Genomic DNA, 20,895 nt, shown 5'->3' with positions numbered 1-20,895 from the left:
TCTTTTTTTTAAAATAAAACCAGAATCGACATTTCTTTTAGGTAAATTGGAAGCGGCAGGGAATTAGGCTAACAGCACACTAGCTAGTCTACCTATACACTATCTACACGCGCCTATTTTTCTATGGAAACAAAGGGACTACGGAACTCACTAACAAGAAAATAACAGTTTCTCTTTAGGACCTTACAACGCCAGGAAAATCGGTCTCAGTTTTTTCTGATACAGTATTGCAATTAATCTCAAAAGCTCCAAGGTCAGAAATTATCTAAATCAAGGAGCATACTTGTTATAGAAAGATCTATTTGTTTTCCTCTGAAAGTGGTTTATCTTGCCTGAAAATGGGGACTGGTCATTAATGTGTTGTAGGGAGAGAGTGAAGGTTCACACTGGAAAAAATGACCAAGACTTCTTTATTTTAGCGATTTTGAATCTGCAAAAATATAATTCAGTTCTGCATCTCCATCAATCTCCACTCTATCCCCCATGAACTCAGGATGAAGGATGACTTTTCAAACTCATTGATTTAGGATGGAAAGGATCTGTGAAATGATTTTGTTCAGTGTCTTAAGAGTTTTAGAGATGAGGAAACTGAGGCCTAGAGAGAGTGATTGACTCGCCCAAGGTTAAAGAAATCTTAAATAACAAGGCTGGGATTTGAACTCAGGTCTTTAGACTCCAGAGTCATATCCTTGCCACCGTCCCACACTGTTTTTTGCTAAAGATACACTGTATGAGTTCAGATTGATTTTTCTTGGTCTTTCAGAAATCATTCTCCAGTTTGGTATGAGCAACTCTTCTGTATGCCAAAACCACCTTTCCATGATGTCCATTTGACCATATTAGTACCGATGTGGTGTTAGTAGGGAGAGGACTGACCTTGGAGTTAGAAAGACCAGGAACTCAAAGCCTGTTTCATAGGACACATGTGGCCAGGCCAGGTGAGAGCTCCTCATATTTCAGGGAAAAGTGACTTCTAAAACAAGCACTGGGAAGGGGGGGAGGAGGATTCTTTGAATAGAGACTTCCTGAGTGTGACATTGAATCCTACATATTAATACTGCAAAAGAATTTAATTTAGGGCTTGGTTTTAGACAAGAGAAGATGGTTAAATAAACACTGAAGAAAGAAAATCAGGAAAAGAAAAGACTCTTTTTCCTTGGTCTGGTTTCGGTTCTAGGACAGTTTACTTCAGGACAGCCAGAGTGCAGAGAAAGAAATGGACACAGTGGATTTGGGCTTGATAACTCAGATGAAGGAGGGAACGTTTTGGGCAGGGTGCCTTAGCTGAGGCTGCCCAGGGCCAGGAGGGGCCTTCAGTAGCTGGCTGGGTTTGCATGTCATCCCTGAGACTGAGAAAAGAGGAAAGGTGGCCTTGTGGGACACCCAGAATTCCTAGGTCCCTTTGCTTCCATTTGGGATTCAGATGGTGTTTGGCCAGTCCAGCAACCCCAGCTAGAAGGAGAAGTGAAACAACACAAAAACCCAGGTTTCCTTCAGTTACATATAGTTATTTTAAATAAATGATAAAATATAAATTTAAATAAATCCCCAGGATCCTCAAGATGGGAGAGTGTTTGGTTTTGTCTTTTCTTCACATTCTTTCCCACTTCTCTTTACTAAGGAGAAATCTTTTGCTGATGGGGGAGGTAGTCTGCTAGTGGAGAGGATGTTGGCTTTGGAGGGAGGGGCCCCGGACCTTGGTCCTTAGTCCTGGCTCTCCCTGGGTGGCCTGGGCAAGGCTTGCTCCTGCTCTGGACCTTGGTTTCCTCATCTGTAAAGTGAGGGGACTGGACAAGATGATCTCTAAGGTCCTTCCTAGCTTTAAACCTAGGAGCTTAGAGTCTTTGGCCAAATTAAGGCCAACGTACTGGCCATTGGTCTCTTCATTTTGATTAGAAGACACCTAATCTTATGGATGACTGAATGAACAAAATGAAGAATGGCGGACAATTCAGGTCAGGGGGTATCCTCTCTCTGGCCTTGGCTGTCCCTCCTTCTGGCTACATGATTGTGTTGTGGGCTAGACAAATGTCCTCTTCCTCTCTCCAAAGTACTTTCTTGAGAGCATCCTTTTTACATCAGAGGGGAGGATGAGAGGGGCATTCCCTGAGTCACTTAGATGGGAGCAGGCCTTGGGTTCAAATCCCATGCCTGCCACATCCCAAGTCACAAACTCTCTGGGCTTCAGTTTTGTTACCTGTAAAATGCAAACATAGCACTAAGTGTCCCTTAAGGTCCCTTCCTGTGAATCTATGATCCTAGATGGAAGGAAAGTCTTTCCTTGGAGAAGCTGCCAGTCAGAATAATTAGTGAAAGCCATGCTTGCTTTCGCTATCATGTGGTCTGGGTGGATTTGGGATGCCACACAACGGTTCACATCCAGATAAAAGGAAAGATCTAAGGGTGGGAGCATATGGATGCTCCAGGTCTCCTCAGCACACACCTCACTCCTTCTCTCCATAAGAAGGTCAAGATTCATGATGAATCCATTTTGATACCTTGTCTTGCCAACTACAGTGTACAGCTCTGGAGGGTATAGAGAGTCTTGTACAAATGTATACCCCTCTCAGTGCCTAGCACAAATTACATGATTAATGAATGGATTTGTGGATGAATAAGTTCTGATTCTTGCCAAGGTTCATAGATATCCACTGTGGTATTTCCCCAGGCCTAAGTGGCCTCCTACACTGAGACAGCTTGAACTCCAGAACACTCATACAATGGCTTGGTGACCTCCGTTCTGATTTAATCAAAGCGAAACTATGCGTTCAGAAACCCTTCAGGGCTTGTTTGTTTCTGTTCAGATGCTGAAATACATGGTATCTGAAGTTTCAGACTACCTGAAATATTCTCTCTGCCCTCACAGTTTAACCTTTTTTCTTCTTTAAATACACTGAATTTAGACAAATAAAGAAAAATTTTCTATGTGTACATTCTGATTGAAAATTGTCGATAGGGCAATAAAGTGTGCTGGAAATTGTTGAGTAACCCCATAAAACGGTCATGCTCAAAGCTCCTCTAGAGCTTGGGAAGAAGCCCCAAAGGACTTGGTACTTAGACACAGGATGGATGCATTTAGTGACGGCCAGGTTCATTTTTTTGATATAAGCCCTTGCTGGAACACAAGTGATTTAGTCTCCTATTTGTTTCGTTGGGTTAGAGTTAGACTGAGAAAATGGGGGGAGTTAGAGTTAAGGTGGGAAAACAACAACTTGGCGTTTCAACAGGCTGGTGGGGTGGCCATTTGCACCTCTTTCCAGTGAAGGGAAACACTTTCATTTATGACACATTTCAGGAGCTGTGGAGTAAAGGGGACAAGAAGATTCGTAAACAACCACTCTAGTTGGATTTGTTCGAAAAGTTTCCGAACCAACCACTACACAGAAGACCCTGTCACTGAGAAACTCATCTCACTTTGGACCTTACCAATGATTTTCTGGACATGGACTTTCCTGACCTCTGTTGATGAAATGTTGAAAGGAACTGGCTCTTCGTTTTGGGAGAACTTAGATGCCACCAAGAGGGTTGAATTTCACTCCAGGGGCATCACAACATAACGATTGACTCAGAAGAGAGGCCATGCTACCTTCAGTCCCTAGGTGGCAGCACCATTCTCCATAGATTAGCCTCCCTGGGTTCTGCTTCTCAGGAGATCCAACTCTGAGGGGCTAGAGATTTGCACTTGACAAGAAAAGACACCTCCTCCCCAAACAAACAAACAAACAAAACAACATAGAAAAGTTAGCCCTGTTAGAGAAGTAATCCATGGTGTTGGGAAAACGATGGGATTGTCGAGACACTTCAGTTTGGAGGAAGCACTACCTGGATAACCAAGAAACCAGTGGACAGACCCGAAGGCATAAAAAGAAGAGTGGAATGTTCATGTTCCCATTCCCCCCATCGCATTCTCTCCAACTTTGGGATGGGGGCAGAGCCTGATCCTTTACACTGCCTAGGAGAATCTCCCTCTTGGGCACACGCACACTTGTGCTTTTCATGTTGTCAGCATCCCAGCAGCACTCCTTCTCCAGATCCCTTCCCGATAACCTGCTGGGAAGCACAAGTTCTGTTGGTCACCAGCAAACCACCGGCATCACCACCACGGGGATGCTTTGCATTGCATCACACAACATTTGTTGTTGGTTTGAAAATGTCTTATTTGCACCATGTGTTTGGGTCAGTTCCAGTGAAGGGGATGAATGCCACACATGTGGGTCATGAGTTCAATGTATAAAAATGTCAGTTTTGCCAAGAGTTGTCTCTTGGATGGATGGGGTATGCACAAGGGAAGTAAGAATGGGAAAAAGAACCTGCTGGCCAGCTCCCGTATGCAGAGCTGGATAGGACGGAGAAGGACAGATGAATGGTGGCTCTGTCAGAAGGGATGGGCACAGGAAAGCTTGGAATGCTCGAGGTGCATTTTGTCTCTAATCAGTCTGGAGGAAAGTAAACATTGATTAACATTTGGTCGAGTGTAGCATAACTTGCATTCACATTTCATCATAAGTAATGGAAGTATGCAGAGAGATACACACAGACCTTGATAGGGTTGTTTGTAAGTATTGCATACTAGCTAGCAGTCCATTGAGAACCTGGAGAGAATGGAAGCCTGGAGGTGACATTGGAGAAGAAGGCAGTTAGTTCTTCATGCACAGCTTTTGTCAATCCTGATTTGGTTTGAAAACGTAATCATGAGATGCCCAAATGATGGGAAGGGGTTAGAGAGGGTAATTTGAGAGGGCACAGCAGGGCAGCCCCAGGTGCATTCCCCTCTCCTCACTCCAGACCAAAAGTGCTAGTCTCTTCAACAGCGGTCAGCAGTTTCTCGTACAACATGGAGTAGGAGGGGTATGGTGGAAGATCCAAGCGGTTGAAACATGTGTGTGCCCTGAATGGAGGAAAGCAAGGAAAAAAGAATCAATGAGAGATTTGTTTTCAGAGACAAACCAGTTTGGGGATCACTAAAATTAAGACTGAAAAGACAAGTCCCTTAGGGCCAGGCTCTTGCAGACCCAGCCACCCAGTCTTCTCCACAGAAGAATGCAGAAGTAAGCAGAGTGAACAGGAAATAGATGATCTATTCCTTTACATGATTTATTCTGACAGAAATCCAGAACAAGAAAAGGACTCACAGATTTTAATCCTCTATCCCAGATCCCTGAAATATTCTGCAAATACAAAAACTTCTTATGCTTTTATTGGGTGAGGACTTGAAGCCCAGAGAAGAAGTCTTAAGAAGGAAAGCAGAGGGATTCACACTAGAATTATACTATTGTTCCTAAAAAACCAAAAACTAACAAAAAAAAAACCCACAAAAGAAAACAAAGAAACAAAAACAAGGGCCAGAAATGGAATCCTCAAGGATCTCAGTGGGTTATAGGATCACAGAGTTAGAGCTAGATGACCTTAGAGACCACTAAATCTTACCACCTTCCCCTATTTTTTTATATGAGAAAACTGAGTCATAAAGAGGAACCTCTGCCTCTCCCAATGTCCTACAGCTTGTAAATGTTGGAGGCAGGATTCAAACTCAGGTCTTGTGGTTTTAAATTCCACATCTAGCCACTGGCAGCCTCATGGATGTACCTACTCTCCCTGTAGTGGTGATAAATGGAAAGTGCTACCTTTAAGGTTTTTTTTTCTCTCCTAACTCCTCTACCCGAACCTGCTATCTTGCCCTCTTATTATTTAACTTACCCTGCCAGGGACAACAGTCCCTCCCTTATCCTTCCCTTTGCATAAATTAAACACTCTTTTGACCTGTTCTCTCTCCCTCCCCCTAAAGATCCCTCCCTTGTCCTCAAGAGCCCTTCCCTTATCTTCCCATTCGCACTGAGCTAAACATCCTTCTATATCCTTTTAACCTATTCCCTCACCCTCCCCTCTAAAGATCCCTCCTTTATCCTCTCCCCCTCCCTATTCGATTAGAATTTTATTTCTTTCTAAATTTAGAAGACTTTTATATTGTTCTAATTGTTTATGTATTTTCCCCTTTGAACCCAATCCCGATGAGAGTAGATTTCCAAAATGAAAGCTCCCTTCCCCCATCTAATTTGTCTGTATTGGTTCTTCCTTTCATACCTCATTTGTATAAGACAATTATTTTTTTAGCTATTCTTGAACAGTTTTACTTTTTGAAGTCACATCATACTCAAGTCCACCCCAATCTTTCTTATAAGCCACTTAATTACTAATAGCAATCTTACATATAGGTTTTACATTTTTCATACACAAAAGGTAAACAATCCCTTATACTTCTTTACTGGCATGTACTTTATATTTCTCTTGGCTCTTGTATGTCAACTCTTCTATTAAGTTCAGTTTTTTTAAAAACAAAGTCCTGAAAGTCTGACAATTCATTAAATGTCCATTTTTTTCATTTAGAATTATGCTTTGATGGGTATGATATTTTCAACTGGAAACCCAGTTCTTTTGTTCTTCGATATAAGAAATGTGATCTTTTAGTGTCACCACTGATTCTAATTGTGATTCTAATTGTGGTACCACCATACATATATTGTTATTTTCCCCCTATTGCTCAATATTTTGTCCTTGAGCTGGGCATTTTGGAATTTGACTATAATATTCTTGTGAGTTTTCCTTGTAGGATCTCTTTCAGATGGTGATTGGTGGATTTTTTCTATTTCTATTTTCCCCTCTTGTTCTAATGCTTCAGGACAATTTTCCTTAATTATTTCTTGTATTAGGTTATTGTATCAAGATTCTTTTTTTTGATCATAGCTTTCGGGTAGTCTGATTATTCTTATGTTTTCTCTTCTTGATCTGTTCTCCAGATCAGTTCTTTTCTTATGAGATGTTTTACATTCTCTTCTATTTTTTCATCATATATATTTCTTGATCTCTAATAACTTTGCTGGCTTTCCCTTGCCAAATTCTGATTTTCAAGGAGTCATTTTCTTCCTTAAGATTCTGGATCTCCTTTTCTAATTAGTTGACTGCTTTTCACAATCTTCTTGTTTTTCTTGGATTATTCTTATTTTTCTTTTTAGCTTTTCCTCAATCTCTTTTACTTGATTTTCAAATCTTTTTTAAATTCTTCAATGAATTCTTTTTGAGAAGGTGACCATTTTGACATTACTCTTTGGGATAAAAAGGGTTTCTTTGGTTCATTATCCCCCTCTGAAGATGAATCCTGGTCTTCTCTCTTCCAATAATAGCTGTCTATGGTTGGATTCTTTCTCCTTTGCCTGTGTATTTTTTTCCCTAAAAGTTTAGTTTTTATAATCACCTCTAGTCTTGGGTTATGGATGATGGTGCTTCTGGCCTCAGATCCTCTTCAGTTCTCCCCTCTGACCTTGAACTCAAACCAATATCTCCAGCCTCCTGTAAATGTCCACGGCCAATGGCAGAGTCTCACCCCACTGCTTCTGCACTCACTTGGTGTGTACTGGCTCCTTCTCGCCTCCATCACTCTCAGCAGCACAGCTGTGTCTGGCATTCCTTGTCAGCAGAGGTTCCCTAGATCTTTCCCAGCTCAGATGCCCATTTCCTCTCACTATCCCAGAGATAAAAATTCCTATGACTGGGAAAGCGGCAAGCTCCAAACTCAGGTAACCCCAGGGCTTGCCGCTTGTTGTGTAAGTGGTCCCTAGCCTGGACTTGTTTACTCTTTACAGGAAGGAAATCTTGCCCTGGGATTTTTCTTCAGATCTTTTCCAATTGTCCCAGGAGGACCCTTGTTCTGCCCCTTCTCTTACTGATTTTCACCACTCTGTGTTCACTCTGAGGTGCTATTTTATCTCTTTTGTGGAGGAAAATCTTGAGAACTTGGAATTTTTTGACCTACTTTGCCATCTTCCCAGAAGCATCTCCTACAATTAAGGTTTTAAAAATCAACTGTGCACAGCTATGGAACAGAATCTCTCTCACTAGACACAATTTATATGAAAGGAGTCTGGGAGTCTTAGTAGAACACAGCCTCCATGGGCATCTGTAACATGACATGGCAGAGGGAGGGAACCAGCATTCATTAAGCACCTACTCAGTTCCAGCTTCCACGTTAGTGCCTTCCAAAACTATCTTTTTTGATGTGGGACTCCTGGGATATAAGGATGGGTGCCTCTGGAATTCCCAAAGAAACAACAGAAATACAAGAAGAAGCAAAGCTACGTGGAATCCTCAAAAGAAATTTAAAAAACCCAACCCTCAAAGACCTTCGGAATGTGTCACAGCACATCATTCCCTCTTCTCTGACCCCAAACCACCCATTCTGGAGTACTGTCAATCAGCAAGCATGTATTAAACATCTTCTGTGTACCCTGCTCTGTGCTAAGTGCTAGGGACACAAAGCAAAAAATATAGAGATCCCTTCTTCTCTGTCTCTGTCTGTCTCTGACTCTATCTCTCTCCCCTCCAGGATTTCACAGGCTCATAGAGGAGATCACCACCCCACTCCACCCCAAACAACGCTGTCTATGGGAACAAGGATACACGAAAACCCCATGCGTTCAGGGCTATTCGCAGAGGGACTGGCCAGGGTGTTTCCTTGCCTTGGAATCCTCACCACCATTCCATAATGTCCTTACTCCCTCTGCTAAAGCCTTACATTTGCTCATCCCATTAAGCCTGACTTGACCCAGTCTAGCATTCTGTTTACTTGCTCTGAATATAATAGAGACCGGGATCTTAGGGGGGGGTCTGTTCATTGCTCCTGTTTACTTGCAGACTTCATGCTCCTCTTTGAAGGAGGTGGAGATCTTGCCATGATTACAGAGATTACCAGGGAACATAAAACCACTTTGTAATGAGTGTGCTCAGGCATGCCCCATTGTCCTTGGTAAGGTGGAGTTCTCCAGAAAAAGGATAAATTCTCTTTGCCTTTGGTTGGCTTTGTCCCACTGACTAGGTCTTGGTTTAGAGTCTCACAAACCTGTACTCTGCCCTTGACCTTTAAAAGTGAGGTCAGACAGAGGGGCCAGACTTAATTCCCAGGAGAGGGACCTCTTCACCATGCAGTCCTTCAGGGAATTATGTGTCTGGAGGAAGGAGCTAGCAGCAGGTGAAGACATTCCAAAGGGGAGCTGGATAAAAACACACTAGAAAGAGGGCAGTACATCCCCTTGACTGTGCAGAGAAAGAGATACAAAAGGGGAAAAAAAGATTTGTCTAGTAAGGAGTCATAATGTGCAAGAAAAACATGGTCCAGCCCCTTCACTGGCACTGAGTCATGGTGTGTGTGTGTGTGTGTGTGTGTGTGTGTGTGTGCGCGTGTGTGGTGGGGGAAGAAGTGGGTGGAACCACATAGGAGGAGAAAGAATTACTTTAAATGATCATAGACTCAGGGATGGATGTTTTGCATTGAATATCCTCGAATAAAGCCTGTTTTATCTGTATTTTGTTAACTCCAGTGCTTGCAGGAGATCCAAGGGACTTTTTATACAGGAACCAAACTGGTAAAACAACCAAATGGGTGAGAGCCAAAGGGGCTATCACTGAGGTCTTTGAGACCTGACCCAGTTTGTCTAAGTTGGGAGCTGGAGTGATGGGCCACAGATTGCATGTTGGGGGCAGTGGCTGAGTCTGGAGGTTATCAGTGCAAGGACCAAGGCAGGCATGAGCCTAGAGCTTCACTAAGCTGCAGAAATGCCCAGTGTGTGTGTGTGTGGGGGGGCAGGGGAGGCCCGCAGTGATGTGAAGTGATCAGAAGTCTCCTACAGGGTTGGTGATCTAACCCTTCACCAACAGCTTTGGCTTTGGGGGCCCCTGGGGAGTAGGATGGGAGCGTCATCGCCACTGTGAACTCTTGAAGGAGTTTCCCCATAATAAGGAATTCAGGAAAGAAGATAAAGGGGAGGGAACATATGTTCATTAAGTGCCTACTATGTGTCAGGTAGCATGATAAGCACTTTGACAAATATCATCTCATTTGATCCTCACAACAACCCTGGAGGTCTGCAATCTTATTATCCCCATTTTACAACTGAGGAAATGGAGGCAGACAGAAGTAAGGGACTTTTTCAAGGTCACACAGTCAGTAATTGTCTGGAGTTGGATTTGAACTTGGGTCTTCCTGGCTCCAGGCTGAGCCCTCTGTACACTCTGTACACTCCTGAGCTGTCCCTAGTGACATCAGGTTGAACCTTACACTCTACAATCCTCTGCTTCCATCTTCCCAAATACCTCCTTAGGTATAAGCTCCTGGACATAAAACCATGCATACCCTTTGACTAAGCAATACCACCACTGGGTCTTTATCCCAAAGAGATTCTTTTTTTTTTTTTTTTTAAAAAAAGGACCTATGTGTACAAGAATATTTCTAGCAGCTCTTTTTATGGTGGCAAAAAATTGGAAAGTGAGGGGTTGCCCATCTATTGGGGAATGACTGAACAAGTTGTGGTGTATGAATGTAATGGAATACTATTGTGCTATAAGAAATGATAAGCAAGATGACTTCAGAAAAAACCTGGAAAGACTTATATGAACTGATGCAAAGTGAAGTGAGTAGAACCAGCAAAACATTGTACACAGTAACAGCAACATTGTATTATGATCAACTGTGAATAACAGTTCTTCTCAGCAATAAAATGACCCAAGACATTTCTGAAGGACTTATGATGAAAAATGTTATCCATCTCCAGAGAAAGAACTGATGGAGTCTGAATGCAGATGGAAGCAGACTTTTTCTCTACTTTCTTTGTTTTTTTTGGTTTTTTGGTCTGTGTTTTCTTTCACAACCTCATTTATAGGGAATTATGTTTTGCATGACTGCACACATATAACCTATGTTAAATTGCTTGCCTTCCTGCTGCAGGGGGAGAGAAGGGAGGGAATGAGAGAATTTGGAGCTCAAAATTTGAAAAAAAAAAGCATGTTAAAATTATTTTCACATGTAAATGGGGGTAAATAAAATGTTAAATTAAAAAAAAAAAACAGATATAAGCCCCTGCAGCCACATGACACAGAGGATCCAAGCCATTCCATCAGAGGAAGCATCAAAGGATTATGAATGTTTAAGCAGAGAAACTTTAAGCCTGGAATTAAGTTGCACAGTGCCCTTACTCTGTGGATTTTAAATAGCTTCTGTTCGCCTTCCCTACCTGGGGTGCACCCCATAGGCAATCACAGATATAGACAAGTGAAGAAAAACCTCGGCTGAGGCAGACCTGGCATTTTCAGGGAAGACTCTCCCAGGCTTCTTGACAAGCTCAGCACTGTCCTGATGGCTCCGGCCACAGTTGCTTTTTAAATTTTTTAAAATTAAGCTTTTAAAAATTTTACAATATCTGCTGATTCTTTCAGGCATCAAGGTGGTGTAGTAGATAGAATGCTAGATATGGAGTCAGGAAGACCTGGTATAGTAGATAGAATGCTGGATATGGAGTCAGGAAGACCTGGTATAGTAGATAGAATGCTGGATATGGAGTCAGGAAGACCTGAGTTCAAATCTGATCTCAGACACTGTCTATGTGACCGTGGGCAAGTCATTTAACCCTGTTTGCCTCACTTTCCTCACCTGTAAATGAGCTAGAGAAAAAAATGGCAAATCACTCCAGTATCTTTGCCAAGAACACCCCAAAAGGGGTCTCGAAGAGTTGGATATGACTGAAAAATGACTGAAAAACTGTTTCTTTGATTTTTAATTCCCTATGGATTTTGTTAATAGTTATTCCAATTAGAAATGGCTGTGTGACCCTGGACAAGTCCAGGACCTCTGGATCCAGACAACTCTTTAAGACAATGGATTTCAGAATACTTTCTAGTCGGCCTAAGTGGAAGGAACTTTCTCCACATAGGTTCTCAACAACAGAAGCTCCAGGTCTAGACCAAATTAAGCCAGAATTGTCAGCCCTTGGTTATCTGCACTAAAGTAGCCCTAGGAATGTGGGGAGTTCCCAAGAGTCTATCCTATAAACAATTTCCATTTGACTGTGGAAGGCAGTGAATGACTTTATCCTCACCAACCTGACATTCTTATGTCTTTAAATAAATTCCCTTTGGTCTGCACAGCTTCCCATTATGCTAAAACATCTCAATCCAGAGAAAGGCCCTTAGCTACAAGGTCCAATTACTTCTCAGTGCCTAAGCTTCCTCAGCTTAGGCAGTCCTTAGTGGACATTGTTGGGGGCTTGGAGACTCCATATTCTTCCCTCAGCCTTTGTAGAGGAGGGGAGGCATCTGCCCTGTCCCAGCGGCCCCACCCTCCAAACCAGACCAGAGAGACCAAATTCATTGACACACAAGTGTCAATAGGTCTTCAAGGAAATAATAAATAACCTTGGATTCTAGTATTCAGTAGCCCTCCTCCCTCTCTTCTTTCCTTCCCTCCTTCCTTCCTCCCTCCCTTTGTACTTTCCTTCCTTCCTTTCTTCCACCCTCCCTTCTTTCCTCCCTCCCTTCCTCCTTCCATCTCACCCTCCCTTCCTCCCTCCTTCCTTCCTTCCACTATTGGCTTGCTCACCACTTTCAGAGTGCCTTCTTACCTAGGGAGGGAGGTTATTTTCCCCCATTTCTCTATACAGAAGCGGCGGAGCCCGTTGCTCCCACGGAGAGCGGCAAAGCCCTCGTAGGGCACACTTGAGGTTCCAGTAACAAACTGAAGTAATCTTAGTCTTTGTTCATTGTTGAACCTCTCCACTGCTGCCCAGAACCACCGGATTACAATATGCCCATCATGGTAACCTAAAGTTGGGAGGGGAGGTGAAGACAGACAGAGAGTGAGAGAGACAGAGAGGTGAAAAGCAACATAGAGGGAGAGAGAGGAAGAAAGACAGAGAGAAGAAAGAGAATGAGAATTTCTGTGTTTGACACAGAGTACAGACAAATAAAGTCTCATAGCACTGTCCTTTTATTTTTTTTCCTCCAAAAACAAAAATCCCTGAGGCTCGTCACTGGAACACAGACAGGTAGGTTGTACTGAGTTAGCCACACTTCAAGGACCATGAACACCTCTATCTGTCTAGTTTAAGGTCCACTGCCCGTGGGTTTTGTCCAGTTATCCAGTGTACACAGTGAACACTGGTGGCCTCAATAGAGGTTTCAGAGAAGCTATAAAAGTTTTCAACAGAAAAAAATAAAGGACACTTTCCTTCCCCAATGCAAGAATGCGTGTGTATGTATGGGTGGATCCCTTTGGGAAGGGGCAACCTCTCAGTGGCACATTCTAGCTAGAAAACCAGGAGGGAAAGTTCAAACATGGAATCCCATGTAATTAGGATCACCTCTGTAGAGCTGGGAAGAGTGTACAAAGTTATCATCAACATGAGCATCACTGGCATTTACACGGGGCTGTAAGGCTTTCCGAGGGCTTTACAGGTATCATCTCATTCGATCCTCATAATCATCCTGGGAAGTGGGTACTAGTATTATTATTCCCATTTTACAACTGAGGAAACTGAGGAAGACAGAGTGTAAGTGACTTGTACAGGGTCACATAGCAAGTAACTTTTTGAAGCTGGATTTGAACTCAGGACTTCCTGACTCTAATGTCCGCCTAGCTAACTATTCACTCCAAACTCCTTTTACAGATGAGGAAACCAGTCCAGACCCGGAAAGTTAAGGACTTGTCCAAGATCACACAAAGCAGTAACTAGCAGACTCAGGATTGGAACACAGGTCCCTGACTACCAAATTCTATGACCCCGTGCAGCCTCCTTACGTCATAATTACTTAACTCCTTCCCCTGGAGAGCTAGGACTCCAAAGTGCTAAATGTAGAGTTCACCGTGGGGACCAGTCAGGGATGTGCTGGTGGATGTTTAACAAAAAAGAAAAAAAACCATTCACGATGTGCCCTTCAGATCACTCCCCTTTATTAACGTTCCCTCCATCACTTTTCTTGAGTCTGGACAATCAACAAAACGATAAATCACGTCCCGGTGATGCCTACCGGTGCCACATTAACGATTGGCTCCAGCCCCGGCTGCCCGCACGGTCACCCGGCTGCCCGACCCCCTGCAGCCCGGCCACCTACCCCCTCGGTACTCTGTGTTGTTGCGCCAGTCATTCAGGTCGATCTCCGCAGTGCCAGCGATGACCAGCTCCAGCTCCCTGGCATCAAAGACGGAGACAAGCCTCGAGTCCACAACCTGAAACACAAAGAGTCCACGTTGTCCAAAGCTGCGAGCCTGCGGGAATCCTGCCTTCTGCCGCTGCCCCGATCCGTGCCTTCCATTGTACACGCGTATTACCTGGCTGTTTGCCTGTGGGAGAATGGAAACCCCTTGAAGGCAGGGCCCTGTTTCTGCTCTCCCTGGTATCCCCTGTGCTTAGCTTAAGCATCTGGCACACATTTAATAAACACTGGCTGACTGCCTGCCTTCCTGGGGGCAGCAGCCTTTTGAAAAAGGAGCCCAGGCCCTGGAGCACGTGCCTTGGGCAAACTTAGTCTCCAGTCCCTGGCTGAAAGCCGCCGTTCTTAAGCTCAGAAAGTGAGCTCTGCCCTCGAGCAAGCCTCCTAGAAGCAGGGGGCCAAGCGCGGTGCCCTTTGCCTTTTCGTCACTGTGGGTATACTGTGTCTATTCGGCTTTGGAGCGAGCGGCTTATGAACCATACAATCAAATTTAGCCTTGATGGCCCGGGAGACTCAATCTTGAGCAAACCGCAGACTGGCCTGGAACAGACCTTTCACGCTGACCCACCCTGCTGCGACAGCGCCTTGCCCGCCTGGCCAGTGGAGGCTGCCCGACGCTCAGGCCATGCCTCAGAGCTATGCTCCACCTTCTGAAGGCGTCAGGCATCCCGGCCCCGAGGGTTCGAAGGGCTGGGGTTGTGTGGGTGGGAGCTGCCAGAGCTGTAGCCTTCCCCCTACGAGGTAACCTCGAGTTGTTTCATGGATCTTCAGGCCCCGTGCCAGGCAGATGTGCTCTCGGAGACCCAGGTGGACAGTTTGAAACGAGGTTATACCTTAGAGGTTTGTTAGCTTATGCAGCTCCAGGAGCAGTTCCCACCAGCTACAGCATGAGTGGACCAAACCACGGGAGCCTGGCTTGGGAACCTCCAAAGCTTCTCTGAGAAAATGGTCTCAGGACTCCAAACATCTGTGTGTTACAAACAAAGCTCAGGAAGGAGCCATTCCTGGGCCGGGGGCTGCATGCAGAGCTGCACCTAGGGAAGGGGGATGGGGGCTTAGAGGGAGAGCAACCACACTGGCTAATCCCTCTGGTCAAGTGAAATTTGAAAGTTATCTCCAATATTATTTTCTCATCAGGAATCACGTTGATTTGAAGGTACTTTTATGCTAGTTTTGGGGCTACCCATCTCTCTGTAACGCTGAAGGCAACATTCCGTTTCCTGCTTCTCCCACCTCATGCTTAATCTCTGAGTAGGGCAGCTAGGTGGTGCAGTGGATAGAGCACCAGTGCAGGCGTCAGGAGGACCTGAATTCAAATTTCACCTCAGACACTTGACACTTACTAGCTGTGTGACCTTGGGCAAGTCACTTAACCCCAATTGCCTCATCCTGGGTCGTCTCCAGTCATCCTGATAAATATCTGGTCACAGGAATTCAGATGGCTCTGGAGGAGAAGTGAGGCTAGTGACCTGCACAGCCCTCCCTCCCTCAAAGTCAAGTGCAAGTCATGTCATTATTTCTCTAATGGCATGGCCTTCTTTAGCAATGAAGGATGAATACACACACTGACCCAGTCTCTGAGTAGTGCTGGGCCCAAGCCAAATTTTGGTTTTGAAAAAGTCCAAGTAAAACCACCTGGATGAAGGTTCAGATGGTCAAAGGTCTTCAAACCCCATTGTGGGAATCCACTGGCGTTTTTTATCAAAACATGAAGAGTCACCTTCTCACTTGGGGTGTGTTGTCTCTCACCAAAAACTTGGTTTTTTGTTACTTGTCCCTATTCATTGGAATCTTCCATCAGGTTCCATCCAGCCCCAAGATCATCCTTCAGGGATCAGTTTTGGGTATTAGCCCTCTGGGACTCAGGATCACCACTGTCCCACCAGAAGGCAGATGCCAACGGTACCCAGGCCTCTGTGCAATACTGGCTTTCAGTCCCCACTCAGGATGAAATCCCAAAAGGCAAAACCCAAATATTCAGAAGAGGATTTCCAGGCAGCCTGACCTGTATAAACAACATTCATTATTTTTTTTATAAAGAGTCAGATTCTACAAGGGGAGGGCAACCAAGATCCAGTATGAGCCAATTCTACACCTCTGCCTGCCACAGAGCAAATCTACAAAGAAACCAAACTGGCCTGTGAGAGCTTTCTCCACCTTATACATCATTCATTTCCACGGTCTGAATTCAGAGGAATTCCACCTGGACAGGTCTTTCCAAGTAGACAGATGCCTTTGCCAATGTCACTTGCATAAGAAGATTCCCTTATTGAGGAACAGGCCTCTCCTTCACTGGCCTTGAGGAGCAGGGGATGATGATTGGTGGTCATAAAGCATCTGGCCCTCCAAGCCAGACATTCTGTCTTCTTGTCAGCAGAAAGGCAGCAAGCATTCCCAATTCTTTCAGCATGTGCTGCTGTCTGCTTTGTTTTTCTCTGCTTCATCCCTGGGAGCTGAATTCTCATCCTTCATGACTCCACAGGGCCCTCCCCCCAACCAAGGACCTCAGAGAAGGACATGGCCAGGCTGAGGAGTAAGGTTCCCATGGCTGCTCCTTCAGACCGAAGGAGGAAGAGGAAGAGAAAGAGGAGAAAGGAGGAGGAGGATGAAGAGGAGAAGGAGAAGGAGGAGAGGAGGAGTAAAAGGAGAAATCAAGCACTTACTTCATAGAAGCCACGGACGAGGGCCTCTGTCTGTTGGACGACACCTCGCTCCACCCGCCACTTCACCATCCTCTCGATGTATTCCTTCTTGTTCTTTTCCGTCACCTGGGTATTTGCACCCCCAGATTTCAACTCTCTTTCAGTCACCTTCCAGGGAAAAATAGAAGAAGGTTAAGGTTCTTCTTCCTGCTCATTGACCAGATGCACATGGGTTTGAAAAGTTTGCTTTTTTCCCCCAGAAAAGAAACAGAAAAAGGTAAAGAGAGCAAAATGGCCTTAGGTTCTGCCGCAGGACTGTTTCGAGCATCTTCCTTTTCCCTCCTGAAGGGAGGGAGCACCTGGTCACTGGAAAGCAATATAAAATCCTGAGATCATAGATCTGGAGCTAAAAAATTAGGACCTTAGGAGCCACTAACTCTGACCTCTGCATTTAACAGATGAGGAAAGTGATGCACAGAGTTTATTGTCTGAGGTCACTCAGGTAAGAAAAAAGTGTCCAAGGTGGGCTTTGAACACCTAAGGCCTCCGACTACAAAGCCCTTGAGTGTTCCATGGGGATGCACCCCAGGGTCGATAAGGGTGAAGGGAGCTGTTAGTGAGGCCATGGGGAGGAAAGTGAGCATGTTCAGGTCAGAACCTTTCCAAGCTGCTGTGGAAACCAGGACCTTTTCCTACTGCCATTTGAGTGCTGGGTTCAGTTTCAGGGGCTCCTGATTTTAAATATTTTCTGTGGCTAGTGACCTGTCTCCTACCTCCCCTCCCCCTCAGCTGCTGGATGGTCACTCCAAACTTCTAGCTGGATGGTTGTGAAATGCATACTTCTAATTATGGTTAACAACCAGCCACAAACAGGAGCTAACCTGAAGCCATGCAGCAGGGTTAACATGGCCTCTGTACGCTAGGGAGAGGCAGGTGAGCAAACTTAAAAGCGCCCACTCTATAGATGGGCAGGGTTGGTAGCAACAATGCCAGTGGAATCATTTCTGCCTTTTCATTGGGCGTGTGGCCTGCCAGCTCAGGAGAGTTGTCAGTTTGTGCTCTCATTTTTTAAGAAAGCGTGCTACTTGTTAACCAGGAAAGGCAAAGGTGAAGCACATGGAGATGCTGGAGTGGAAGGCAAGCCTTGTTGGACCAAACCTCAGTTCATGGGATGGAACAGAACTGGAGGTGACTCCGGTCAGGAGAGCAGTGGGCAGCTCTAGCTTCTCAGAGGATGGAGAGAAAGCCTCCTGGAGGGGGCTTAGTGTGGGCTGCTGCCCAGTAGTCTAGGCTGCATGAGCTACAGAGGCCAGGGAAGAGGAGCGGGTCCATCCTATACGAGAAGAGCCTAGGAAAGATGATGAACATCATTGTAATGGCCGTTGCACTAGCATCCAAGGGCAGAGCCTCGCTCAGGAAGAGTGGCCTTTGCTCACCTCTGCTGGAACAGCAGGACAGTCCATGGGCACTGCCCACCCTGCCCCTGGCTCTCTGGCCGAGACGCTCACCTGCCCAAACACCTCTTCGTTCACTGTGAAGGTGAGGTCCAAGATGTCCGTGATATTGTTCTCCTTCATCCACTGCAAACTTTGGTGGAACTCCTCATCCAGGTACTCTAGGTCACTCAGGTCACAGGGCCTGCAGGGAGGGGCCAGAAGGAGAGAGACTGGGAGCACCAGCTGCAGCCACAGGCAGGGCTATGGTGCCGGGGCCTATCCTCAAATCCTTGGCTGGCACTACCTGCTTTTGGTTCCCTCTAAACCTCCAGTACCCTAGATTCTTGGGGCATAGGACATGGACAGGGACTGGCCCTAACATTTCTGTGGTGCAGGGAACTCCCAAGGGAGGAAAGTCCCTCTATCCATACAGGTTGGCACCTTCTCTGCAACGTATATAGAGGCCCTTTGTAATAGAATAATATTTATCATCACTTTTGAGATGAAAGAACTGAGGCCCAGAATGTTTAAGTGACCTGCCCAATGTGATTCAGGGAGTGAGAGGCAGCTCTGGGATTAGCCTGGATGCCCTCAAGAGCAGGGGTCATTTTTGCCTTTCTTTGTATCCCTGGTGTTTGGCACGGTGCCTGGCACATAGTAGGCACTCATAATTGCTTGTTGGCTTGACTTGGCTCCACTCTGACTCCAAATTCTCTGGTCTGTGCTAAACAACTATAATAACCAACAGGAGAAGTTTAGCTCAGAAAACATGAACGTGGTGAATGGAGGAGAGAAGCACATTGCCACCCGCCAGTGGAGGGGAAGCACACCATGCCCAGCCACTGACACTCAGCCCTCAAGTCTCTGTTGGTGGCATCTCATCCTTTCTGGCTGAGAGCCCCCAAACACTGATTACAGTAACTGGCCTATGGACCAGGGTGGCAAAAGGGGGGTGGGTGGGAGGGTCCCAGACCCACCCAGACTTCTGAAAGCAAGGGCCCAACTGTCTGTCTCCTTCAGGGGATGGGAGGGGCAGATGAGCAAACTTAAAAGTGCCCGTGCAAGGGGAAGAGCACAGGGTCTCACACTCACAGTCGGAGCAGAGCCTTGTAGAAGGGCCTTGTGAAGAAGGCGTCAAGAAGGTACTGATGGATGAGGGCGAGGCCCAGGATGCGGCCACTGAAGCGAAACCTGGGAGCACAGAACACATAGAATGTGAGCAGCCACGGATGGTTGCTGTGGATGGCGGCTCTATCTACCCTGTGATTCCCCTTTCCTTCTCTCTCAGCTGCCATGTTCTGGGTTTGTTGGTTTGGGCAGAAGCTCAGCCAGCTTCTCACTACCACCGATAAACACCTATTATGTGCGGCAGGCTTTATTATAGCGCCCATGTCATCCTTAACTTCTTCACATCTCTGCCATGTGACCATAACCTCATCCAGAGCACAGTCTCTTTTGATGTCTTTGTAGCCCTGTTGCCTGGAGAAGTGCCTTACGGACCACACCCTCACAGCATCTAAAACCTGGAGCAGGCGGGACTCAGAGCCAATTGTGATCTGCCTTCTCATTTCACAGATTAGGAAACTAGCACAAAAGAGGTTAAATCTTATGCTCCCTATCACACAGATGGTAAGCATCTGAAGCACCTCTTTCTGACCCATGGGTTCATCTGCTATGTTGACTGTAGAGTCCAGAGTCCACCTGTTGGCTGGACTTCATTCCACCTGAGCCATCCACAGGGCTGGTCGAAGGCCAATCTTGCTATCACCCACAAGAGTTCCACTTCCCCATCAGACACTAGGATATCCCCTTCTCTGACCATAACCCTTCTTATTCCTCTCTGGCCATGCCTCTCCCCCTTCTCCATTTCTCCCCACTCCTTCACCTGTTCTTTACCCTCATTAATGCTTGCATGTCTGTTGCCTATCAATGCCCTTTTAGGCCATTACCTCTGCCCTGACTTCCCGCTCCTTGCCTCCAGCCTTAACCCACTAGTTAGCCATTTGAACTCTATAATGGTCCTGTCTCTGATCTTCTGTAGATAAAATCTCTGCCCTGGGTTACTCTATCCATTCCCCTCCTCCACTCCTACTCGTGAGCTGCTGGATGAGGCTGGAGGAGTTCATGTTGACTGGGTATGTTACAAATCCATGGTACCCAAGTAGAAATGGCCCCCACTGGGCATGGCAGTCCTTTTCATCTCCCCTCACTGATTCTCCATCTCACTCCTCACAAAAGCTATTCCAAACATTCTCTTCCTTCCTGAAATGCATCCTCCATCTTGCCTTTTACTTTACTAGAAAAAAAAGGCAACTTCTTCCTCATCCACCTCTTGACATCATCAGTCACTCTCTCCCTTTCCTCCAGCCTCTGCCAAAGAAGGTCCTTCTTCTTGTCAAAGTCAGTGCCTCTATGAGCCCTTTATCCCATTCCCTACTCTACTGCCCTCCTCCTCTCCTCATTTTCAAATCTATAACCTCTCCCTATCAACTAGTTCCTTCCCTACTGGTTCCAAGGGTGCTGGGTCTCCCCATTGCTGAATCTGAGAGGGGAACCCTAATGAGATTTCAGCAAAAGCTGAAGTTCTTGGAGAGGCCATAAGATGAGATGGTGAAAGGGGGAGATGGAGAAAGGGGAGGCAGCTGGAAAACTTCAGTTGCAGTGAAGAGTCCAACAAGGCAGTGACTAAGTATCCAGGAGACAGACTTCACTCACACTTGTTCATGGGTGGTGAAGAGGACTGAACCGAACCAGCAGCCAAGGACCACTGAGTGTTAGGGAGCTTGCCA

At 45.7% G+C, this 20,895-nt stretch overlaps 1 protein-coding gene across 2 annotated transcripts in view; it reads right to left on the bottom strand.

The window, feature by feature from the left end:
- Window positions 1–393: 393 nt before the first annotated feature.
- The window catches only part of HECW1 (HECT, C2 and WW domain containing E3 ubiquitin protein ligase 1), a 91,918-nt gene continuing 71,416 nt past the window's right edge, over window positions 394–20,895 (bottom strand). For both annotated transcript variants that reach the window (XM_072599120.1, XM_072599122.1), the window contains exons 20-25: window positions 19,199–19,297; window positions 18,179–18,308; window positions 16,692–16,838; window positions 13,930–14,044; window positions 12,441–12,639; window positions 394–4,888 (exon numbers count right to left, since the gene is read on the bottom strand). In XM_072599120.1, the coding sequence (XP_072455221.1) occupies window positions 4,777–4,888; window positions 12,441–12,639; window positions 13,930–14,044; window positions 16,692–16,838; window positions 18,179–18,308; window positions 19,199–19,297 (802 nt within the window). In that variant the 3' untranslated portion in view covers window positions 394–4,776. The remainder of the gene's footprint in view (window positions 4,889–12,440; window positions 12,640–13,929; window positions 14,045–16,691; window positions 16,839–18,178; window positions 18,309–19,198; window positions 19,298–20,895) is intronic.

The sequence above is a fragment of the Notamacropus eugenii genome, chromosome 3, assembly GCF_028372415.1.
Source record: "Notamacropus eugenii isolate mMacEug1 chromosome 3, mMacEug1.pri_v2, whole genome shotgun sequence".
NCBI lineage: Eukaryota > Metazoa > Chordata > Mammalia > Diprotodontia > Macropodidae > Notamacropus > Notamacropus eugenii.
The sequence above is the reverse complement of the archived record's forward strand: the minus strand, read 5'-3'. Positions and strand labels throughout refer to the sequence as shown.